This window comes from Hypomesus transpacificus, chromosome 23 (assembly GCF_021917145.1).
Source record: "Hypomesus transpacificus isolate Combined female chromosome 23, fHypTra1, whole genome shotgun sequence".
Lineage (NCBI taxonomy): Eukaryota > Metazoa > Chordata > Actinopteri > Osmeriformes > Osmeridae > Hypomesus > Hypomesus transpacificus.
This window is the reverse complement of record NC_061082.1, coordinates 6,244,615-6,270,681: the sequence shown is the minus strand read 5'-3', so window position 1 is coordinate 6,270,681 and position 26,067 is coordinate 6,244,615. Positions and strand designations below refer to the sequence as shown.

Genomic DNA, 26,067 nt, shown 5'->3' with positions numbered 1-26,067 from the left:
TAATTATGACACAATGAGAGCCTCTGGGCTTTTCATTAGTGCTGTGCCGGGCGACCCCCTCCCTCCCTCCCACACACACCCCCACCCATCGTTGCACTCTGTGTGACTTGGGGATCACACTGCAGCCTCAGGAGTGTGTGTGTGTGTGTGTGAGTGGGGGGAGGTGAGGGGGGGTTGATAGATAGAAGGCTGGGCCCTCACATGTTCATCCAGACCATTAATATCGGAGACATAGATGTATAGCATAGCTAATAACCCCGGCTGATATCCTCTGGCTCTATGATGCATGAACAGCCGAGCTAACGCAAAGCTCTGGTGGACATGGCTAATTAGCTACTGCGGCTATTAGCTATGTTGGGGTTTGGCCAAATATACCTTGAATTTGCTGGAGTGGACGGCCCCTCTGTGTGCCGTGAGCCTGCCGATGTGATGAAAGCAGAGCGTGTCGCTGCTCCACTGGCGTGAGACCTCTGAGGAGGAGGAGGGAGGGTGGAGTTTACTGATTGGTACTCTCCAGGATAGGAACTTTTGTAGCACAGAGCCTAAGCTGAGAAGGCAGCTTCAGAGACGCCGCAAGACTGGGCCTGTCTGCCTGTCTGCAAGTCTGCCTGCCTATCTGCCTGCATGCCTACAAACCGACAAGCACGCCTGCTTGTCTGCCTGTCTGCCTGTCTGCCTGTCTGCCTGTCTGCCTGTCTGCCTGTCTGCCTGTCTGCCTGTCTGCAAGCCTGCATGCTGGTCTGCCTGCATCCCTGCCTGCCATCGCTCTTTCCTAACACGAAGGAATGCCACTGCCTCATCTCCATTTTGTTGCATAATGCTCTCCTTCAGTGTCTGACCAGAGGGGTGTCACTAGGCCTGCGTTCAGCAGGGGAATGTGGACACATGAGCCACCGTGCTAGAGTTTGGCATGTTCGTGCCGGGAGTGAGCGTGCGTGGACAGGTTTCACAGCTGGCGTTAGGATGGAGATACTGTACTAGTTCAGTTAGTTATCAAGCCCTGAGTGAGTCTGTCTTGTTCTTCTCCAGCTCTTGGGGTAGTGCGACGGCTCGAAGCATGTGTTCACAATGCATAAAGTGTAATAATCTTCCCCTCCATGGGGCGGAATTATGGAGATGATTATCTGTTAGTAATTAACGTCTGCACAATGGCACGGACTAGGACTGTGCCTCCTTACAGCTGCCTTGTACCCTTCTCCTGTTAAAGTCAGGGAATGAAGAAGGACTTTTACAGTGCTTTTTACAGCCTCACCCTCACCCATCATATTCTCCAGTATTTTTTGTTTGTTTGTTGCTGGTTTTATTTGCTGCAGTCAGCTGCCACTGCTTTGACATCAACATTACGGTTGAGGATGATGGTTTTCCTGCCGACTCACACACACACACACACACACACACTCCCTTCGGCCTCATAAGTGCAGATGTCATAATAAAGCTGTCTCAGATAGTTTGTGAACCTGAATGTAGCCCCGATGCTCTGCCAGAGAGATGTCACCAGGTATCATGTCATACACAGCAAAGCTTACCTCCTACAGTTTCACCTCCTACAGTTTAGGCATTCAAGAAGAAATTATGTAACCATTTCCCCCCCCATGCAAACTTCCACACCTGTTTTACTTCTTAGCCAAAGGCAGCCATTTTGACTCCGAAGCAGAACCACCAGTTTCCTCCTAACGAGGCCTGTTTCAAGAGACTGGAAAGTGCTATGTCTCCGTCTGACAGAAAATCCTCTTTCACACAGAGAGACACAAAGCTACCAACGTGTCAGTTGTTTCTCTTTAAAAAAAAAAAAACACATCCCATTTGGCGGTCTCCTAGCAAGCTGCCATGGTAACGCCTGTGCGTGTCTGTTTCCCTCATCTGTGTGAGCGTCCGTCTGTTTCATCCTCCCTCCCCGAGGAATAGCTCTGCAGCCTGCCTGCCCACACACACACACACACCGGAGAGAAGCCAGGAAGAGGAGAGGAGAGACAGAGCACGCTGGCTCGGAGGAGGAGAGCAGGCCTGGTGGTCGTGTGCATGTGATACATGTGAACAGGGATGGACAGAACAGGGAGGAGAGGGAAAGAAGCGGATGAGAAACAGGCTGGGGGACTGACACAGGACGGTGTTCCCCTCGCGATGGTGATCGACAGCGCAGGGAGAAATGAAACTGAGTCAATATTGAAACACGCTAGTGAATATGTAGAGTCCTCCCTTATCTCCAATACAGAGCTGAGCCTAACTAGCTTTTATAGGACTACTTAGCAAGATTACATTAGGGCTGTGTTTATTGGGTACTTGCATAGCCAATTTATGTGTGAGAGGGACTAAATAAGGAACGGAGCGAGCATGTACGCGTGTGTGTTTGTGTGTGTGTGATCATATAGGTGTCTGTTGTGTCGCACCAGCTGAGACAAATGGAAACAAATGAAACAAATGGGGGCCAGGCTTGACTGTGTGTGTGTGTGTGTGTGTGTGTTTGAAGAAGACTGAAGTTACGTGCAAGCTCTAATACATCACATGTTCCTTGGATGACTGACAGATAAACATCAGGAGCAGTACAATGAGACAGATGATTGCAGAACGGTACATTCTCTCCCCACACCATCATAGCAGACTAGACTGGTGTCTCTGCGCAGTCACAGGCATTCTTGACGTGCCTCCAGCACTGTGATTACCCAAATCGCTCCAAACCTCTGACACAGTCTGACACCCAGCCTCTGAAACACTAGCCGTGCACACCAGACCAGTAACAGAGAGGTTACGGAGACCGAGCGATCTTGAGAACGGATGACTTGGAACCTCTCAGACTTTAGCCTGGAAGGCTAACGCCGTATGGAGCAAAACCAGACCCGGGCTCCCCCCCCCCAGACACTCACACACACGGTGAGCCTAGGCCAGCTAGCCGGATAGACTCCAGAGGGACGGAGCTGTTGGGCTGTGCTGTGTGGGCTGGGAATCTAATAGTGATGTATGGATCCAGGCCCCCCTGTCCAAACCTGGCAATACTGAGCCCTCTGAGGCTCCGAGCCTGCAGTGAGGAGGGCCTGCAGGGCTTGTTTGCCAGCGTGCTCCCCCATAATTCATGGAGCACTGTAGCTAGCTGGCTAATAGGGCCATGTCCTCTGTGAGCTATCGCTCTTCCTTATTTCTCCTGTGGCCCCTGCAAGCCTCTCAGGGGGGCAGGGCCATTTGACTTCTCTTCTGGCTGCAGGGCATGGAACACAAACACAGGCAGTAACACACACCTAATACACCCCCCCCACCACCACCTCACACACACACACAAAGTAAAACGCACGTACACACAGGCAATAGTGTACCTTTAAGACCCCATCATACTAAATGACATACGCACGCACACACACACAATGCACTGCCCCACGGTGAATCCAAACGACACGCTAAGAGGACACACATTGCACATCACAGGCATGCGGATTCCGAGCACGCTCACACAGTTCCACCGACGGCCTCTGTACTCTATCCCCCTTACACCTGAGCTTGCGTCAGGTGGGATATTTTTAGGCAAGGCCAAATGAGGCAGTAAATCCAGGTTTTTACAGTCGTAGCTGTTTTCTCCCCCGGTAACAAGAACAATATCTCTCCCTCTGGCTTTCTTATTGGTTAGCGGGACATGCATCTCCCTCAGTTTTTCCTCCTGTTTGTCTGATAGGGGCGACCATGGTGGTGTGACTGCCTGACAAAGAAAAACCCAGACAGAACCCCAGACAGAAAGCATCCTGATGTGAGTCAGTGTGCTGGTTTTCACATTCTAACTGAGGCGAACGGAGTGTGCCTGATTCCCAATTCTCTCCATCTTCCTCTTAATCTGGATGTACTATGCCTTTCAATAAAACCCTTCATGTAAGTGCTAGTGCTCTTTGCCCCAATGGCCTCTCTAAGAGATGGTTCAACTTATATATATTCTCCCATTAGGAATATTGTACGTATGGCAAGTCAATGATATTCAAAAAGTCAAGTGTTCATTATTAAACAGTACGCATACTCAGAACTTTAGTGGCTTTCCAACGATGGAGTGAATCTGGAGATGAAACAGGCACTGCACTCTGATCGGAACAGTCAAGAATACCCCGTTGTTGTGCGATGAACCGTTCAGCACTGCTCATATGAAACAACAGCGTGATTTACCTTCATTCTAATATTTTTCATTTTAATGTCCTTCCATTACTGTTGCTAGACAGACAGTGGGTAGCACACTCTTCATTAGGACTTGGTAGTGGTCCCGCTCTCACAGTCTGCAGTGTCTGTCAGAGGTTAGGGAATCTTGCTGCGTGCAGCAGCCATCCCCATAGAAATGGATTGTGGACAGCAAGCACATCATTTTTACAACGTCGACAAATGCCGCATGTTGGAGGACGAGCTGCCTGAGTAGACAAATAACCCGGCGGGAGCGAGGGAGGGAGAGCGAGGGAAGGAGAGACCCCCGTTCCAAGCCCTTGTCATCGGTGGCTTGCCTATGCGCGTGCCAGTGGCCAGAGGCCAAGAGAAACAGGATTAAATTATCCCCCAAATTGAAAGGGCATATCTGCCTTGTCTCTGCTAACAGATGTTTGCATTTCTCTTCTGCATGTGTGTCTACGCTATTCATTTATTTTATGACCTTGTGTTTATTAGCCAGGGCCAGGGGTGCACTAGAGCGGGGGGAAAGGGAGGGGGGGGGGGGGGGTGTCAGGGGGTTGGGCGGGTTGGTGGGGTGTACTGGGGTGCTAATTGCTTTGCTGTGAGAGAATGTGTCAGGGACGTGTGCTTTGTGAGAGGGCGGGCTAAGGAGAGGGTGGCAGAGGGGGTGAGAGAGGGGAGAGGAAGAGGCAGGGAGTATGAGGGAGGGAGGGAGGGAGGGAGGGAGGGAGGGAGGGAGGGAGGGAGGGAGGGAGGGAGGGAGGGAGGGAGGGAGGCAGGGAGGGAGGGAGGGAGGGAGGGAGGGAGGGAGGGAGGGAGGGAGGGAGGGAGGGAGGGAGGGAGGGAGGGAGGGGGGGAGGGAGGGACAACCGCTAGCACAGGGAGGAGACGGGAGGGGTTTGACACAGGTGCAGAGATGGGGGGATGGAGGGATGAGAGAAGGAAGGAGGGAGGGAGGGAGGGAGAGCAATTACACAGCGGGAGTGTCTGAGTGGTGGCCCTCCATCATAGACTGTTGATTAAAATTTCATTGGGTGAGACTGGGGGGTGGAGTTGTGGGGGTGGGGACAAATGGTGGAAGAGGAGGGGATGTTCTCCGGGACAAAAACAAGGCAATAACAGCCTGAGCCTTCTTATGACGGGCTAGTATTTATTAAGAATGTTATATATTCGCTATTTACGATATATGTACATGAGTAATGTGCGAAGGTTACTTCTGTATGGCCCCAGAAACAGCGTGTGGAGGTAGAATGGGACAGCCAGGAGACAGTGACACGGTCAGAGGATGACTGGACGCTCAGATGTGATGTTGCCTCTCTTGTTCTCACTGCTCTGAACAGACAGCTCTTCTTTTTACTCGTAGGGGGAGATTAAAGTTCTGAAAGAACAAGACATTCAATTGGCAGACCTTGGTCTTGTCTCAGAGAGAGAGAGAGAGAGAGAGAGAGAGAGAGAGAGAGAGAGAGAGAGAGAGAGAGAGAGAGAGAGAGAGAAGGAGAGACAGTGAGGAGACAGGGGAAGTGGATGAATGTTGCTTTCAGATCAAAGAGAGTCGAGCAGCCCTATACAGAGCGGACGTATGTTGACTTCTCACAAGGGTAGTCGGCGCAACAGCCATTAACCTCTAGTATTGAGCTGATCTCCCTCCTTTTGTTGGGTCTGTTTGTTGTCAGAAATCAGTCTCTGATAGTCTGCAGTTCACTGCTTTTTACGACGGCTTTTCAATTAAGGCAGGAAAAGCACCCACACACACATGGCTGCGCGCTCCCGCACTAAAGGCTCGTATTTACTGCCTCCCTCAGTAACTGTATCCTCTAAATGTCAGGAACCCTGCGGCTTAGATAAGGGGGGGATGGGTGGATGCTGTGTGTGTGTGCGTGTACGTGCGTGTACATGTGTGTGTGTGTGTTCCATGTTCGATGCGCGCAGCGTGCATAAGGTGCTGTGTCGCCGTGTGACTCTATGCTTGTGCTTCGGCTGTCAGCTCTTCTTTGGCCTTTGTGATTGGGGACCCTGCCCTCCCCCCTACAAACACACACTCCCCTGTAGCCCTCTCATGTGACGGTACCTCCCCCACCACTGTTCCCCCCTGACCCCCACGTGACATCACCCAGCAAGCTAGGGCAGGCCAGGCCCCCAAAGCTGGCCCTCAGACCTGGGAGGAAGTGACAGCGACGCCCCCCTAGGCATGATCCCCAGCCAGAGAGAGGGATAGGGAGAGGAAGAATGGAGGAGATTGCAAGCTGGAAAGAGCCAATCCGTAAAATCCTATTGGAGCCGGTGTCGGCTGCAGACGACTGCGATGCTAGCCTGCTGGGATGGTGGTTAAAATGTCATTGGGACAGATAGGATCCACCTCTGACTGAGAGATGGATACGAGACTCTCTCTCTATTTCCCGCTCACTCGCTCTCTCCGGTTCACTCTTTTTTTTGCTCCCTCTCTCCCAGGAATATGGAAGGGAGCGAGAGGGAGGGAGGGAGGGAGGGAGGGAGGGAGGGAGGGAGGGAGGGAGGGAGGGAGGGAGGGAGGGAGGGAGGGAGGGAGGGAGGGAGAGAGAGAGAGAGAGAGAGAGAGATAGAGAGAGAGAGAGAGAGAGAGAGAGAGAGAGAGAGAGAGAGAGATAAAGGAAGGGATGGAAGGCAGTAGAGAAATGTGAACTCCTGCTGTTGATGCTACTCAGGCTTGTCAATTCTCCACAACGGCCCCCACCCCGGTAATTGTGCCGTCATTACTGAGCTAATGGTGCACCAGGTTCCGGAGGCTTCGATAGGCTCTCTCCCTTCAGTCCCCCACCACTACCAGGAAGGACTGTGTCCGCGGGGCTGAGCAAACAGGGAAATCATCTCGGAGATGAATCAAGTTCGCCGGCATCCAAATTTTACAGGGTAATGGTTATGATCTTGGACGTGGGCGACACAGCTCCTGGCAGCATGGGAGGATAATATTCATGGCAGAGTTACAGCACCCAGGCCTGTTGTTACAGGCACCAGAGGGAGGAGGGGGAGTGTGGGGGGTGGGGGGGGGGCACAATTCACCCGGACTCCTCTCTGGCTCACAATACACTGGTGAAGACTGGCTCTGGGGGGGGGGGGGGTCTCTACAGTAGAGAAGAAAGGCTGGATGGACTCCACAGACTGGGGGCACAGATTCCAAAATGGCCCCTCGGTAAGACTAGCCACTAGAGCCCCTGAAGTCCCAAGGAGGATGAGGAGGTGTTCTGCATTGAAATGAAGGGCTCTGGCTCATAGGCCACCAGTCATTATACACTTCTCTGTTATGCACACACAGACGCAAACACACACACACGCACAAATTAGCTGAATAAAGAGTCTCTCTTTGCTGGGTCGTTTGAGTGGCTAATTACTCATCAGTGCATGCTGTGTAGGGAGAGGAAAGAGCGTCGGAGAGATCAGTTTAGCATCAAGAGGTAGAGCTTCAAACGGCATGTGATGAAAGCCAAAGAGCTTTAATTAAAACCTATTTGTACGCGAAAAAAATATTAATCTGAACCCCCCCCCCCAAAAAAAAATGGTAGGGGGGGGGCATAGAGAAAACACACACGCTCCTACTAGATGTGGGGAGGAGATAATATGAAAGCATTAGTTTAGATAATGTGCTGACTTTATTATCCTGAGCTTGGAGCCAAGGCGGGGAGAGAGGATACTAACCGACTCCGATACTGGCGATAATTTCCCCTTTGTGTGCCGTTGGACTCCAGCTGGATGCACTAATAACAGTTTGCGATGCTACGTCCTCGCTGCTCCTTTGTCTGACAGGGACTCTTAGCGCCGGGGCTACGAACCCCCTCGGATCCACATCCATTATTGATGGCTGCTCAGCAGCCACCGAACACACTCCACGCCAAGCTGTATGCCAGGCACCATGGAGGAGGTAGGGGAGGAGGGAGGGGAGGAGGGAGGGGAGGAGGGGGTTAAGGAAAAAGAGGAGGGCGTCATGGGGGAAATGCACAAATGGTATCTTTTTTATTTAAATGTAGGCTAGTGGAGCTGACATGACAACCTAATCTGGGAACACAACTGATGCCAGTCTTAACCTTCCTAGTTTAGTTTGAAAGCAGTAATACAGCACATATGATCCCTGATATTCTCTGATATATTGTCTAACAGTGCAGCTTTGGATTAGTGTGCGGGAGATCCTGTGTTTAACAAGTCACATTTGTGCCGTAAACCCAAACAGAAGGTCATTGACTGTAGACACGATGGCAGTCATTTTTCCTGTTCGCTCCGGTTTGTGAGTTCTGTGTGGTGTCCTCTAAGCATCATAGGCAGTGTGTGTGTGTGTGTGTGACCTTTCTCCGTATGGTATGGGACAGAGCAGGCAGGAGGTGAGTCCCCTCATGCTTAGAGCCAGAGTCGTGAGCCAGCAGGCTGCCACACTGTACACACACACACACACACACACATGTACACACACATACACACACATTTACACACACATACACACACATACACACACATATACAGACACAATGGATCACTGCAGGCCTTGTGTGTCTTTGTTACCTGATACACATATGAGAAGATGGTAAAGGTCACTGATGAAATGTTCTATCCAGTGTATTGTTTTGCAGATATGCATGTTCCTCTTCACTTTCTCCTACAACGCTGGCTCATTATTATAGTATTGATATAATAATGTTACTTTCCAGATTTCGGGAGTACAGTTTTGTGCCAATCAATGCGCCTGTAATGGCACAGCCCCCTCCACGGCTCATGAGAGTACTGCTCACTCTCTCACTCCAAAACACTGCCCTGGACTGGGTTTAGCTAGACCTTTAAAAAGCTTCTTTAGATCACAATGGTTATTTGGTTTCAAAGTGCATTAGTGATGATTGATCCAAATGAGAAAGGGCGTGGGTACAATGGTCTGTCTTTTGTATGCCTGGCTGCATATTATATGACTTACAGCGATTACTGAAAAGGATACAAGTGTTTGCAAATCACAGCAATGAGCTGGACACAAGAGGGGCCAGAATCCTTGCCTTAAGGCAAGAATCATCCTCACACACTGGGTATCTACACACTCCTGTGTACAGTCTCTACACACACTGCTTATCAGCTCAGTTTGGTTTGTAACCGTCAACCCAGAAGAAAAACACTTTGATTTATACTCATATGCAAATGAACCTCCCCAGGAAAAAGAAGACATTCTCCTACAAAAGATCGAGCGAGAGAGGGAGGGATGGAGGGAGGGAGGTAGGGAGGGAGGGAGGGAGGGAGGGAGGGAGGGAGGGAGGCCAAGCTTATCGCCATGCAGAAGACGCCACACCATATGTGTGGGACTCAGGCATTGTCATAAGGGCCAGTTAGCCGGCCAGGCCACAGAGTGAGTACAGCACAGCTCAGGCCATGGATGGGTGGTGTCACAGTGCTGAAGTTAGGCTAACAGAGTTATGGCAGCTGTAATTTGCTGTGATGATCTGCTGCCCTGCCCGGGCCCCTCTCCCACCCCTGCTACAGTGCTTTAGCTCTGACATGCCAAACGGAACCGTCTAATATCCCAACTAGCCACTGTGACTGCAGGACAATATTGTAGGACCGTTTCCAAAGAAAGTGCTGAGTGGACGCTTAGTGAGCCATGCACTGCTCCAGGCTGTGATCTCTCTCTCTCTTTCTCTTCCTCCCTCGCTCTCTCTCTCTCTCATTTGCTCTCTCTTTTTCTCATGGCAGGGCATTTTGTCAGTGTAATGACCCGCCCTGCAGAAAGAAACCCACATAAAGGCCGCGTAGGCTGGTCGCATATCGGCGGACAAGAGTGTTCATAAACATTCTATTTTTCTTGGTTTCACTCCTGGCGTGCTAGTTCAAGTGAGAGGTGAGAGGGAGCGGTGGAAATAGAATAACCTTCAGCTGATTGTTTCCTACACACCCCTCCAGCCTCTCTCTTTCTTTCTCCGTAATGTGTGTCTTTTTCTCTCACCATCTCATTCTTCTCTTCTTCCTCATACTCACTGCCTACCTATCTACCTCTCTCTCTCTCTTACCCTCTTTCTGCCTCTATCTCTTGCTCTCCCCCGTAATGAAAATTCCACGGCTGGTTGATTTCTCTGGGTGTGTGAAGCGAAGCACAGGGAAACAGGCAGGCCGGCACAGTTCACTTCTCCAGAGAGCTCGGCAGGCACACTCAATCAATCACAGAGTAATCTCTCCTCTCTGAGGACTTGCTGGGGCAGGTGACATGGTCAACAGCGACCGAGAAACAGAATACATAGTATCAAGTCATGTGGAATCCAATTCGTGTGCAAATGCATGGTCTACCCATAGCTCCGCTTAATAGTATGCATCAAGCTGGGGCTGCAGATGCATGTTTGGGAGTTGTCCCTGTCATGTCATACTTATTCATGTGAATCGAAGAGACACGTGCGGCCATAGTCACTGTGAGTGACTGGTCAGAGTTGTGTTCCGTGTGTCTGCTGTGGTTATCCTGACCCGTGTTTGTGTCTGTCTCTTCCAGACGTGTCTAGAGCTGGAACGGTACCTGCAGACAGAACCCAAACGTCTGTCCGAGTTGTTCGACGAGGAGCTTGACTGCCTCCTCACCCCGGCCTTCATGCACGGCACGGCTGGCGACAGCGACGAAGACCTGATGGACCCTCTCCTGCCCGGCCTGTCCGACCAGCCCAGCCCCCCGCCCCTCCTCGTCTCCCTCCCCAAGGTGCCCAGAGTCCTCCAGGCCTCCCACCCCAACACCAGCAAGACCCCGGAGGCGGGGACCCAGGCGAAAGACGCCACGGCCACCAGCGGAGTCAACGCCGCCCAGCTGAGCGCCGCCGTCACTTCCCTCACGCCGCCCTCCTCGCCGGAGCTGGGCCGCCACCTGGTCAAGCCCATGCAGACGCTGACCGCCACGGCCGACGGCACGCTCACACTCAAACTAGTTCCCAAGAAGGTGGGACTGGGGGCCGCCAAGCTGGTGGCCACGCGCTCTCTGCCGTCCCCGCCCGGCCGTGGCGGGGCGCTGAGCGACAGCGAGCAGGGAGGGGGAGGCTCTCTGGGGCTGGGGGGGGACGTCCCAGAAAACAAGAAGAGGGTGCACCGCTGCCAGTTCAACGGCTGCAGGAAGGTTTACACCAAGAGCTCCCACTTGAAGGCACATCAGAGGACCCACACGGGTGAGACTGACTACCCAACACCAAACACACACCAGCAATACTACAGACTACACAACTCCAAACACCCACCAGCAACACTACAGACTACACAACACCAAACACACCCCAGTAACACTACAGACTACACTACCCAGGTCAATCACAGACACAACACTACAGTATTTCTCAGTGTTCCAAATTCTGTCTAACATGAAAGTGAAATGCATCCCTGACTAGGCTAATGCAGCCTTGGGAAACGCAGTGTAGCTTTAGCCTAAGTGTTAGCCTAGCTAATCCAGAGCAGCAACCCAAGGTAACATGTCGTTGGGTATTAGCATGGCTAATGTGGATCCCAAGGCCCACTGTTGACTCGGCAGGTTTCATCAGCTCTGAAGTGGGCTAGCGATGCTAATCACCAGCAAGCTGATGCAAGGCGCTCAGTCCCCCCCCCACCCACTCCGCCCACCAAAACAGGAGGAGAGAGCAGGGAAAACAACACCCTGAAGACACTGCGGCTGAGTGTGTGTGAGTGTGTGTATGTGTGTGTGTGTGTGTGTGTATGTGTGTGTGTGTTTGCCCAAACGATATGTTCATTACACGAGCAGTACAGTGATGTAATTAGCTTAATCCTCTTTTTTGGTTATTATGTCCATAAATCACTGACACAGAAAGAGATTAAGATTAGTGGAGGGCTAGAGGGAGGTAGAAAGGAGAGAGGAGAGGCCTGTGTGGAGATGGAGTGCTCCATTAGTCTCGTCAATAACAGTATCACAGCTGATAGAAAACCTCCATTCGCTTTTTGGTGGTCCTCGTGGATGTTTATGTCTATGTGTGTTTTCCTATTCACAAAGAAAGTCAATAAGAATTGTTGAGATATTTCCTTCATCGTGGCTTTAGGGTACAATTCAATATTCATGTCTCTTAACTATTCAAATGCAGAAGCTTAGTGTCAGGTCAGCCAGTCAATGTTCCTCTCTGCAACTGAGATGGGGCAGCTTGCCGAGGATTGGCTGTGGGCTGCTTTGATTGTGACGGTCTCCCAGCAGAAGCTGTGCCTGCAGCGAGCTCAGAGATCATAATAACTCTGCCCCGTCTCCAGCTGACTGAGGAGATGTAATTAACTGCAGTCGCGGCACCTGTGATGCTGCTGGGAGTATGGTGAGGTGGGTGAGGGCTGGAGGGGGGATTGGGAGGGGGGGAGGGTTGGTTGAAGAGGACCGGTTGCTAGGAGACCATTGCAAAAACAGAAGAGAGGCAGAAAATGGCAGATTTTATTTATTTATTTATTTTGGGGGGGGGGGGGGGGTTCTTGGAGCACTCAGACTGTCCAACTACCCATCAACCCCCAAATCTACCCCCCATCCCTAAATCCTCCTTCCACCCTAAACCGTGCTGCCTCGGTTTTGGGTTGCCAGGCAACTGAATCACACTCATCCAGCGCTAGCAATAATTGGCTGGTGGCACAGGGTGTCCACGGCTGCTAGATTCAGCTGGCTACACCTCTCTCTCTCTCCGCCCCTATTCTCTCTCAATCTTTTTTACCCGGTTGCTAGGCTACTCCATCATGCATCCTCGTCGAGTTATAATTGGCTGGCGTTTTGGTTGCCGTGGCATTGGTGGTTCCAAGCCGGCCCCTGCCTCCCCCTCCTTCTGTCAAAAAATTAAAGGGTGTTTGTTTGTTTGTTTGTGTGCGTGTGTGTGTGTGTGTGTGTGTGTGTGTGTGTGTGTGTGTGTGTGTGTGTGTGTGTGTGTGTGTATGGTGGTGGGTGGTTGTGTATGGCAGATGCATGTAGAGAGCAGAGGAAAAGAGGGATGGCCAATTACAGATAGGGAAAGAGGAGGTGCGAAATGTTTCTCTGTCTGGCACCTGCTTCTCTCCTCTCCTCTTCATCCCTCTCCTCTCCTTGTATCTCCTGTTCTCTCCTCTCAGTGAAGGTGTGCGAGGGGGCGATACAGAATAAGACAGACCTCTTCAGAAGCCTATCACTGAGGGTAGAGGGACAGTATCCTGAAACAGTATACAGTATGTCCTGTATCTGTGGTGGGCAGTATATCCTGTATCTACAATGGACAGTATGTCCTGTATTGGTGATGGACAAGATTTCCTGTATCACTGGAATCAGGTCATGAACTGAGGTAACGCTGAGGTCAATTGTCATCCTGCAAATGTAAGAAAAGACAGGAAGAGAGATGGAAGGAGGAGAAAGGAAAAGTTCAATGATAGCTTTCAGCCTCACCTTCTCCACATTCTCTTCTCTCCCTTTTTCTTCTGATCCCTTTTCCCCTCCGTGTTAGAACGTTCTGCCGTGTCATCCTTTACTTCCTATTGCATCATCAAATGCTCAGCAGATCATAGGCCGTCCTCGCGTTACATAAGCCAGAATCCCCCCGTCTACGCCTGAGAGGCCCACGCCGCCCCTCCTCGACGCTCCTTCATCTGTCTCTCGAGCGACACGACAGCGAGTGTGTCACGTGGCGTACGGTCGCCTGCGATTTGGAACGTTATCGCCGCTTCCGATTGAGCCGCTTAGATTTCACTTTAATGGCACTTTAGTCTAGTTAGGAAGATTGGTGGACACGGTGATCAGGGGAGACGGTGGCAGCTGGCCCACTGGAAGCGCAGTATTACTCCCCATTAGGCGCCATTAAGACCCCAATTATCGTTACCACCCCAGGATCTGTATCAACTGTCGCCGTCATAACATCCCCGAACCCTCCTGCAATCCCCCCCTTCCCCGATCTGTGCCCGTCCCATTTGAAGACAGTCTGCTTCCCCTTGAGGGGATCTTCAGGCCCGGGACCCCCCCCCCCCCGGCCCTCCCCCCTCACGACACCCCCCCTTCCCGCCGGAAGGGCTTTTATCAAGGAGATAAAACTACAGCCTGTGAACAATAGAAATCTCTTCTCCCATCTGCTTAACAGGGGAGCGCTTCATTTGAATTACAGATCCATCCTCAGGGGCATGGAGGGGAGGGGAGGTGGTGGGAGAGGAAGGGAGGGGAAGTTTCATTTTCTGCGTGATTCGGGGGGATTATGAATTAACGTGCCTTGTCTGAAAGACTTCATTTAGAGCTCCCGGGCAGGCTCATTTTCCTGATTGGTTTATTGAAAACTCTGTCGTATCTACCTAGCCTTATAGGTGTGTTAGCCAGCAAACACAGGTAAATGAATCTGTCATATTAACCAATCTCTGTCTGGGTTTATTAACAGGACTATTACACAGAGGGACCTCTCTCACGCCATGCAGCTCCACTCACAAAGGTTTCATGATGACAATGTTTCTGACAGACCTCTCTCTCTCTCCCTTGCTCTCTCTCTCTCTCTAGGTGAGAAGCCCTACAAGTGTTCCTGGGAGGGTTGTGAGTGGCGTTTCGCCCGGAGTGACGAACTGACAAGGCACTACCGCAAACACACCGGGGCAAAGCCCTTCAAGTGTAACCACTGCGACAGGTAAGACCCATGCTGACATACCACAACACATTGACGCGAACACACACAAAAACATATACAGTAAGAACACACACACACACACATTCCTTATCGTTACACACTTAGCAGATGAGGTTTGGATGAGGTTATATTTATTAATATGAACCAAGCCCGTCCCTGTTCCCCTTTCCATCATCATGTGTTTCTCCCTCCTTCGTCCTTGTCACCCTTTCCTAAGCTCCTCCATCCTTGTCATCCCTCTCTCCCTTCTCCCTTCTCCCTCCTTTTCGTTCTTCCATACCTCCTCCCTCCTCCTCAATCTCTTCACTACACGGCTGGTCCCGTGATTGCCATTACCCAGACTCCGTGAATAGACCAACCTCACACTCGCAGCTTGTCCAAACCTGGGTGCTGACACACACTGAAAGTAGAAAACAGAAAGTAGAAAATGGTGTGTGTGCTTAAAAATGATCAAGTTACGTAACGAAAGCATTGGGAGCTTTAGAGAGAGAGAGAGAGAGAGAGAGAGAGAGAGAGAGAGAGAGAGAGAGAGAGAGAGAGAGAGAGAGAGAGAGAGAGAGAGAGAGAGAGAGAGAGAGAGAGAGAAGGCTACCATACACACGTAAGGTTGGGGATGTATCATTAAAGTTGCTCTGGCACACACACACCCACACGCACACACACACTCTCATCCATTATGGAGCAAAGTGTGACACTCATCAGACCTCTGTCCCCTGGAGACTCAAAGATTCAAAGAGCAGCCCTTTGTCTGAATCTAATAGCAGTGTGGATGTGTGTGTGTGTGTCTGTGCGTACGGTGGACTTAAATTTGCATTAGAGAGAGGAATTGACTGATAGGCTGTCATGTGACAATAGCAGGAAACTGTCATCAACCTCACACACACATGGCGCCGCACTCAATTACACGCCGGCATCAAGACACACACACTGAGCACACTCTGGGTGGAACCCTAATTACCAAGCGCTTGTTTCTCTCTCCAGAAGGGGACAGCTTTGAAACACCCTCCTTTATCCACTCCAATGACACGGACCCTGCATATCCACAGCTTGACCAGGTCCAGCCTTAGCTACTGTATCAGTGGAGCAGAGAGCCGAGCTGGCCCTCTCACCCAGACAAAGACCAGGGGGAGTGCATAATCTAATCCTTGTTCCAGCACTCATTACCAAATGTATTCTGGATATTGGCGAACAAAGGGTCCGTTAGGGGCTGGCATACTGTTTTGGTTAATTGACTAAGCCCAGATGCCAGGTCCACTTTACCAGTGCCTGGAGTCTTGGATGTGTGTGTGTGTGTGTTTGAAAGTGTCTCCTTCATCCCGCCCCCGAGGGAACCTTAATTGGACCCTTTCGGTTCCTTCTAGTTTGGATTTAAACTTAAAGCCCTCCAGAACACTGCTGGAGTCTTCTAATCCCACTAGAGCACTGGGTGTTGTAGTGCATGTTCTGGCACAGGCACACACGGACAGAGAAACACTCGGCCACAATTAAAGACATACACATAAATAGACACAAGAAAACACATTCCCGTAGATATACATCAGGAACACGACCAATCACAGATACAGTATCAAACATACAGCTACCAACACTCACACACACACACACACACATTCTAGCAGGGGGTAGAAAAGCTGTAAATAAAAGGATGGGAAAAAGACAGCGCTGCAGTAGGAGGAGATGATAAAGAACACCCAGAGTGGAGCCCAATCAATACCATAACTCCTCTGCTGATTATGTGTTTGGACAATTACGGCACACACACACACACACACACACACTGTGAATTTGTATGATTGCAAGCCAAAATGAAGTGTGAATGGGATGGGAGGCGTTTGAAATCAAAGCCATTGTCTCAATAGAGCCCCAGTGTTTGAATGGGGGAAGGCGAATTAGCTGTCCTATTACAAGGTGGGTGAATAATATAAAGCCTCATCCAAAATGGCTACCTTGTTTACGTTCTCCAGAGAAACAGATTGCGGCCACTCCTGGATGGATGCTAATTATACAGTTAAGAGATAAATATGGATCACAGTGCATTAAGCATCTGTCCCCGCTCAGTCAGATGTCTGCAGCTTGTATAAACAAGAGGCTGGAACAGAGGTTAACTCAGCTCCTTTTTTAACCAACACACACACACACGTCTGCAAACTCTCACCCACCCTTTGAAGGCTGGAGTGAGAGATGTGCCACTCAGCAGACTGACTGATTTCCCCTCTGTGCTGCAGCCTGTTCAGTCACCTTGGGGAACAACTCGCCGCATTGACCAGGAGGTGTACGCATACTGTATACACACACACGCATGTGTACACACACACACACATACACACACACACACATACATTACCATCAGAATGGCCGGCAAAATGGAGTGACAGCCGTGGAAAGTTGAACAGTAAATACAGTGTGTTGCCACTTTCTCTCTTTAGACACACACACACATGCAAACATACACACAAGTCCATCATTAATCCTGCCTAATCAAGCTGGGACCCCCTGCCGGGCAAGGCACGGGGCAGGAGGGAGATGGAGGGAAGGAGGGATGGATGGAGGGGTGTAGGAGTGGAAGGGGGCAGGGGCATGCCAGCTGGTGTGGCGGCCCCCTGACAGTGACTCGCAGGGCCATCTGTCCAGTGACCCCCCCGCCCCCCTCAGCCCCCACCAGCTCCTCTCTCTCTCCCTAACCCCTACCCCCACCCTCACTTACACCCCATACTACACCATACAAGACAGACAGGTACAGCACAAGCTCCTCAGGAACAAGGGGATAGCAGCGGTGAGGGGGAAGGGGGGCAGAGGAAAGGGGGAGCACAACAGAGAAAAAGGGGCAAGACCGAATAAAACAATAAAAGACATAGGAGAAGAAAAGGAAAGATAGAAAAAGAGACATGGAAAAAGTCATTTATCAGATACCCGAAATAGCAACCTGCATGCAACATGCTGCCATTTCGAGCTGGTCAGTTCCCACGCTTGAAAGAAGAAATAAGGGAGGAGAGGGGGGGGGGGGGGGGGCAGGGAGAGGCTAGCTATTTATCTCTGTAACTGACTCCCATAGTTCCTTACCTGTTCAAATCTCTGCTTCTAATTGGCTGAGAAGCCATCCTTTCTAAGGGGCTCATCAGGGTTTCTGCTTTGTTTCTGGACTAATTAATAATGGATACTGCCTTTGGCAAAGTAACATTTTAATTATTTTTTTACTCTCCCACATTTTATTTTCCACTCTTTTATTCATATCATTGTGATACTTTGTTATGGCATGGCTGAAGGTAGTACAATAATCCTTACAAAGCCACAATAAAAGTAATGTACAAGTGGCTTTTCTGTCGCATACATTCTCACCCACTGCTTTTATTTATCGTTCTCACCAGCGGTGGTAACCAGTGAGCTAAATCGATTTGAGCGCCCAGAAGGCCCTGCGGCCACTACCAACGCAAAGTCACCACTCAAATGTTGCATTACTAATGACGACTTGCGTTTCCGCGATAGCGTTCCACCTCCAGCGGCGTATGAATCTAAACTCCGGTATTCAGACGCTGATTCGTGGCGGCGTTGGGAAGAATTACAGCCGCTTCTCTTAATAAAGGAGGAAGCAGAACGGTTCCTGCTGAAATGACGTGTCCTCATTCTGGAACGTTAGGGCATTAACGTGAGAAAAAGAAGTGAAATCTTATTCATTATTCATTTCTTTAAAGGAGCAAATGCTGTCGAGTTTTTTGTTGTTGTTATGCCACAGCTCATGTGTGTACCTCTCCATCTGTAATCTCACACTGCCAGAAACTGGTAATCTGCTGTCTCTTATCGCTGGTTATTTAATGAATATCACTCCGTTTCGTTTGCATTTGTAGTGTTAAGTTATTTAGTATTCAGCAGCTCTCTAAAGTATCAAATATCATGCCACCAAACTATTTTCCACAGAGATTATTTTATACACTGGGTCCTATGCAATGTCCTTGAATATAATTATATCTCTCTCCCTTGTTTACATTTTATTTAGTCCAAAAAGCCTGGCCAAGAAGGCAGAAAACGTCCCATGGCATCCCAAGTTAAAGCAGTTGCAGAAATATTGCAAATTAGGGACAGAACCAAAAACGTTTGTGTTGGGATATAATCTATTCTAATAAACACAAAATTACTATCCACATTAAAATCATTTATCGCCAGGGACTCATAAGTGGCACCAGCATCTCCAGACACATGCGACAGAGAGACATTCCAAGGTGTTGGAATGAGGCAAAGGAGCAATTTGCCCAGGCTTACCATGTAAATAACTCTCTCTTTTTTCCCTCCCGTTTTCTCTCTCTCTTTCTCTTTCTCTCTCTATCCAGGTGTTTCTCCAGGTCAGACCACTTGGCCCTGCACATGAAGAGACACATCTAAGGGGAGAGTCAGGAGAGAGAGAGGGAGAGAAGAAGAGAAGGAGAGATAGGAGAGAAGTGAGGCAGGACATGTCGAACCACACACCAGCTCCGCCTCAGCCCGTCCAGAGACCACCCTTGCCAAGACCTGACACCAGGGGAGCAAAGCATTGTGGGGGATCACACCCTGGAACAACTGGCAACAACGGATGGTCGGTGAGGAGAAGAGGAGAGGGGCTAGTTGTTGTTTTCTTTAGATTCACACTTCCATATTCCACAACTTTCTACAGTCTACACAACACTCTTTCGCTTGGTAAGCCCTACCTTGGGCTATGGACTCAGACACTGCCAAACCGAAACTCTGGTCCGAAAGGACTCATTTTCACCTGTTTCTTTACTGTACATTCAATAGGAGTGGAGAAAAGATCATAAGGCCCTATAATGACTGTGCTCAACTCTCACATAACAATCATGAGTGACTAGCAGAAACAGCGAGTGGGTTTTAAAACAAATTTTCTTCTTTTCAGTCCATTCAACCGTTTTCTTCTCAATTTTACCGTTTGTTTTTTGCAACATGTAAAAAAAAAACACAATACTGCAGCTATACAGGAATCTCAGCAAACTACTCTGTGTGAAGTCAACAACCAAGCCAAAACCGCACGAGAGGACGATGATGGCGAAGTTGGGGGTGGTGATGATTATGTTAAGGATGAAGATGGAACTATCGAGGCCAACAGCAGAGCCCCCACTTGGAGTGAGCCTGGGTCATGTGATTCCTGGAGTGAGCCTGGGGTCATGTGACTCCTGGAGTGAGCCTGGGGTCATGTGACTTGGGTGCTGTGACCCCTGTCTTTCCAGGCTCTCCTCTGGGGGGCGCTCTTCTGTCTCACCTTCACGCCTGCCACCTCACAGGCAAACTAACAAATGCGCAGCGACACTTTCTTGCCTTTGTGTTTTTTTTTAAGACATTTATTGTTATAATTATCAAAAATGATGGTTTGTTTTTTTCTCTTTGGCTGAAATGTCTTAAAATTCACTGAATGATGATAGAAACAAAAAAACAAAAACAAAAAAACTACAAAAAAAACATTTGGACTACTTCATGAGGCAGAATGTGTTGATCTGGAAACGGGAGACCACAGAACAGACTTTCTCTCCTGTAGAGCAGCACAGACTGGACTTAGTAGCAGCTATCTCACACTGACGGCAAAGGAGACAGAGGAACGAGGAGAAGTCACACAAACTCTGAAAAGCGCAGGATTTATATTGTTGGACTAAATTGAAAGAGGAGGCCGTCTGGTTTTCATTCAGATTTCCTCCCATGCTCTCAGCCTGAAAACAAGACCTTGGCTTGACCCCATCGTGGCATCGCTACTCAGCCAAGGAGGCCAGGAGAACTGGAACATATTCTGCAGCTTTGTGCTGGTTCTGGAACTTTCCACCATGGAACCTGTGCAGGGGAGGGGCATGCTTACAGCCACATCTCCTGCTGTGGGGACTGGGGAACTGGTTGGCTGGACATGAGTCTGGGACTAAAGACAGCCAACCCCAGTCAGAGACAGAAAGAACATGTCATGTCTGCTACATCAGCCTAGAGGAACCTGCCTGTTTCTTATTCATTGTCTGCACTGACTTTTTCAATGTTATCTCGACTTTTTTTCATACAGTTAAAAAAATCAGAAAAAAAGAATACAAAGGAAAAAAAAACGTCATAAAAATACAAAAAGAAAATTCACAAAAATAATTCTGTTTCTCTATGACATACATAGAGCCGGTGCACACAAACTAACACACACACACATACACAACAGTTTTTTTATTTACTCATTGCTCCTCTTTCAAGATAAGACCTGTAAAACATACAAAAATAATTATATTGTTAATATACAGTTGAAAAACAAAACACTGCATGGCAGCCTTTTTGTCACTCTCACACACTCAGATAACACACACACACACACAGCTTCCTGGAATTATTTGTTCTGCTCCAAATTCTCTCACAGTAGGATTTTAGCAACTGTTGTTTTGTACAAAAAGATCTGCTGGAGGGTTGTGGCTTTGAAGTGAGAAACAAGCTCATTCTCATGTTCAAACAATCGCCATAGTTGGGCCTAGGCCTCTGTATGTTAACAATCAGCTTCTAAAAGCTTGGGACCAGATTTTGCTTCTGCCCCAGGTATGTGAATTCCTACATGGCCTTGCAATCAGGGCATTATCCCCTCTATGCCAGACTCCTTTCACCTACTGCATATACACTCCAAGGGCCCCTTACTGGCATCCTATGCTGGCTGCTGTATAAGAGTGGGGTAGGGTGGGGGGGGGGGGGTTATGGAGGAGGGGGTGTAGATTCCATTAATGACTGCAGTACCATGCATCAGCCATGCCAGACTCTACTAGCGGATCCCAGAGCAGCCCTCAGGGGCCACGGTGCAGCTCAGAACAATCGATACCAAAAACCTCCAGCGCAGACCTGCCCTCCAGCCAGGGACAGGTTTTGGCACTCAGACCTATCTGGGGGGATCGCCTCCCTATGAGGCGTACTGGCGGCAGCTCCTTCTCTACACAAACACACATAAACACACACAATCACACACTCACGCACACATCCACACTCCATATCTCTACAAAAAGACAATGTAAAACAACAAGAGATTAAGATGACTGATGTTCTGCTTTCCCGATTCTGTTGGACTTCTCTGTTTCTTGTTTTTCAAAGCTACCACAATGTTTATTTTTCTCCAAGTTGGTTGATGCGAGGTCATGCCAAATTAACAGAGAAATGCAGGGGATTTTTGAATGGCCCCTCTCTTATATAAGTACGTACAATCATGTGTGGATTGTGGCACTTTTCGGAGAGCTTTGTGATGGTATGTCTGTGAGCGTGCCCATGTGAGAGCACAGCACAGCTCAGCTAGATGCTGGCTGGAGGATTGACATACAGTAATGATGATGATGACCACTGCTAAACTGCTGGTTGTGTGTATGTGTACAGAGAGTGGGTAACAGGGATTGTACTGTATGTGGGTTGATGAGGTGAAAGCTTTCAATCTAGCAATGGCTGACGATGCTTTTGTTTGGTTACATTCTGGCCTTGTTTCTTTGACCCTTAAAATCACCCAGATCATGTTCATTTAAATAAGGAGCTTACATACCTGAGAAACACACTCTGCTGCATAGGTGTGAGTTAGCCAGTGACACTCAGTGTCGGCTAGGTAAGCTCTCTCAGAGCCCCTCACTCTACAAAGCTAACACACATATTTAGTCACTTTCAGTCCCCTCATGCAGTCCCATTAGCCATGGACCGATCTCAGCCTCACATAAAAAAACAAACGTATTCCACAGTTAAATGTATTCCATTTTCATGGCATTCCCAGCCTAGTGTTTAAGCCTCCTGTCAGAACAGGCCTCTGTGTGCTGCCATGGAGATGCTCTTGGTTCTCTGTGGTGTTCCCAGTGCTAGTGAGCTAGCTTCCCACGGCTCTGATTAGCATTAGTGCTCCAGGCCCCAACATGGAGCTCTCTGGTCTCTCAAGTCGCAGCCCCACTAATGAGATAGCTGTTGGTCACTGAGAAACCAAGAGGATTGGGGATATGACAGCATGAGGGACTGTTAGTGAAATGGTTTTAAATAGTCAACAGCACTGAGAGAACCCAGGGGAGAATATGCCATCCAACCAACATGAGCCCAATAGCTGTAGTTATAAACCAAGAGATATATAATATATTTATTAGAAGACATGATTGAAATTGAAGAGATATTTTTTGAAGAACAAACAAATGTTGTTTACCCTAGGGATTAACCAAATGACAAAATTAGCTCGGCATTTGTATCTCATGGATTAGAGATGGGATTAGCGTTAATCTGGAAAACCCTTTTAACTATTGAAAACACAGTCTATGTCACCCCCCTCTATCTCTCCCCCCAACTTTTCCCCTCCTTCCCTTACTCTACAAGTGCCGTTCAGACAGCTCTTTCTCTCTTACTTCCATCCCTCCCCCTCTTTCTCTCGCTCTTACTCCATCTTGCAGCAGTGGTCCATGCACAATCAACTGCAGGAACTCTGTATGCACACTTACACTTTGCCCAAAGATTAGCATATTTGCAAGTAAACTGCTGTGAATTACAGGAGAGACCTGAAGAAGAGAATCCGTAACACTCAATTTCAGTTTAGCCCTACCTTTTCCAACTTTACTTTCAACCCCACATGACATTTCAATCTCTGATGTTTGATAAAGTTACATTCATGGTTGTTCACGGTTGTAAAATAATGGTCAGACATCTTTAGGGTGGCAGTGCAGGTCGACTAGCAGCCTAACCACTCTAATGTAGTATTAGTTTCCATTAGCTTCTTAGTACAGTGCAGATAGTACAGTGGAGTATCATATTTCAAATGTCAAGTCAGAGTCAGACGGTAGCTAACTGTTGCCTGCAGCCAAGGTGGAGCATAATGCGCTGGGCAACAGTAATGCATTCGGTGGCTCATCCAGAATCTCACTCATTTTTAATGTTTCTGCTCGTCTTCGCAAACATGCCGTGTCACTACATGGAAATTTACCGCACACACTACATGTGCACTGCTAGCATAGCCTGTTGGAGCACTTTGTCAAATATCCACTTAACATTTTGTGACACCTTATGATGCACTTGTAACAAGACCCAACTAGATCAACTAAGGACCAGCCAACATGATAAGATTTTTTGGATCAGTCCACCATCTTGAAATAACAGGAATAGCCATGTTGGTTAACATCCGGACTCCTTACTTGTGGACTTGTTTGTTCCTGTTTTGGCAATTGTTGTCATAGTGGTTCTGTTGAAGTGCATCCTGATGTGACTTTGTCTGTATCTGCTGTGTTTGTCCATGCTTGATGTGTCAGTATAAGGGATTCACAAATCTTATCCCTTTTCTCCTCCCCTGCGTCCGTGTCCCTCCGCCTCACTCCTCTCACCCCCCTCTCACCCCTGTCTCACCCACCCCCTACCCACCCACCTTCTGAGCTCACTCTGAGCAGGAAATGATCAGATCTACCCTAAGGAAACGACTGTACTGTAGCGCACGTAGCTTTTTCCACGTGAGCTACCAGACTCGAGAATAGAGGAGTGCTCCTGTGGGTCGGGGTGGTCAGGCAGCGCCTGGAGTATGTAACAAACAATCCTTCGAGACAGCAGCCCCGGGTCTTAGGACAGCCAACTACACACCTCAGTGAGCTGTAGATGAATGCTGAGCAGACAACCTTCCCTGTAGTTAGGCTTCTATTACACCTGCTGCGGAGGCTCGTTAATGCGGGCTACACCTACACGTACATCTCCTCCCTCCCACCTCTCCACAGCCCAACACAACCCTCTCCACACTCCCTCTGTCCTCACCCTCCCACCTCTACCCCCCCCCCCCCCGTCCCGTCCCGTCACTCATTGCCATGATCACTTCCTTATACTTTCTCTTTTTTAGTTCCTTCCTTTTTCTCCTATTTTGCTGTACAAAGTGTTTAAAATATTATTATTTGTATTATATGATGTTAGTATGGTAATGTTCTTTATTAAGGAAGAAGAAAAAATTTATTTTTGTTACTGGTCTGTTTCATAATTCTTTTTTAAATTGGTATTGTAAGATATCTATGCAAGAACTGTTCAGTGGAGCGTTTTTATTTAAGAATGTAATATGTGTAATAAATGGTAGAACCTGCCCTGGTCTCTCGTTTGTACTCTCTCTGCAGCCTTTTATGACCAACAGCAAAGTGTCCCATGGACAATACCCAGAGAAACACCTCGTTGCACCTTTTCACAAAACTACACACACCTCCGGCCAGGCTTTCTGTAAAAAGCGCAGCCTCATTATAAACTCTGGCTCTATATAGAAATGACTAATACAGCTCAACAATTGCTCCCCGCACTGGCGCCCAAATGACTTCCATTGTCGCACACGGGACATTATTCTGGATAATGGTTGAGCCTTACTGAGAGCGCGTAGGCGCTCAGACAACACCACATAACCATCACTCGCTTGTCCTTTCTGCCTACATCGGTGGCAATTCAGGGATTTTATTACAAATGAGAGATTCTCATGAATATCCATGGCCCCTACCAAACAGTCTCTCCAGGGCTCAGAGACTAGTGTATTCCTTCATTAGAGCATTTACTAACTCGTCAATGACCCTGCCGCCATTTACAAAGCCAATGCCCATGACTTCCAGATTAAAAGGGGTAATCGAATAACTAATGGCTAATTAGGGTGCAATTACGTAGAATAAAAGGGGTTCTTCTATACCATATCCATTCTGTAAACGTCCCAGGGTGACTGAGAGATTTCCCTGTCAAGTTCCTCAGTCATGGCTAATGTTGCTAATTTAAATGATCACCGTCTTCAGTCGAGACTTCAGCGACATGCTTCCAGACCACAGGCGTCTGTCTTTCGGAGTGCTGAGGTCACCTGTTTTGATGTATGGAGCTGTGTATGCATCAGCCGCTCATCCACTCCACATTCTCATAGAGCTGAGCCATTATATTCACATTTATTTCAATAGCCCTCTATTTGCTTTGCCCATGGAGTGCATATGTGCCTATGGAGACATTTCTCTGGTAGTTTGCGTTGACTTGAGATGATGCTTATTTACTAGGCAATAGAGATACTATGCATTGTGCTAGCTAACCAAAAACTGTGTATCGTTAAGTCTGATTGGGTCAGACATTTCAGCATATTGCAAGCTTGTTCATCTCTTGTTAGAGGAAAAGGAGGGGAGTTAGCGGTTTCTAATCTTATTTAGAACAGTGTTGTGTAAGTGAGTGTGTAATACAGCAACCATCAGCTCTCCTATAACCAGAAATCAACAGAAATGTGATGAATTTGCCTTCTGCTTATTTCCCACTATCTCTCTGGAGGGCCATGTCAGCTGCTTCCTGTGACCCACAAACCCCACAGTCCACCAGTAGCACAGCCTCAGCCCTACACCCAGCCTCAGCACCAACCCCAGCCCCAGACCCACAGCTACCAAGCCCTGCCTTGCTGTGTCCCACAGTAAGCCCTACTCCT

The 26,067-nt window shown here is 48.8% G+C and overlaps 1 protein-coding gene across 1 annotated transcript in view; it reads left to right on the top strand.

Annotated features, from left to right (window-relative positions):
* The window catches only part of klf7b (Kruppel-like factor 7b), a 42,527-nt gene extending 21,187 nt beyond the window's left edge, over positions 1-21,340 (top strand). Inside the window, exons 2-4 of the mRNA XM_047046128.1 lie at positions 10,601-11,258; positions 14,564-14,687; positions 19,010-21,340. Coding sequence (XP_046902084.1) covers positions 10,601-11,258; positions 14,564-14,687; positions 19,010-19,061 — 834 coding nt within the window. The 3' untranslated portion in view covers positions 19,062-21,340. The remainder of the gene's footprint in view (positions 1-10,600; positions 11,259-14,563; positions 14,688-19,009) is intronic.
* Positions 21,341-26,067: the final 4,727 nt, after the last annotated feature.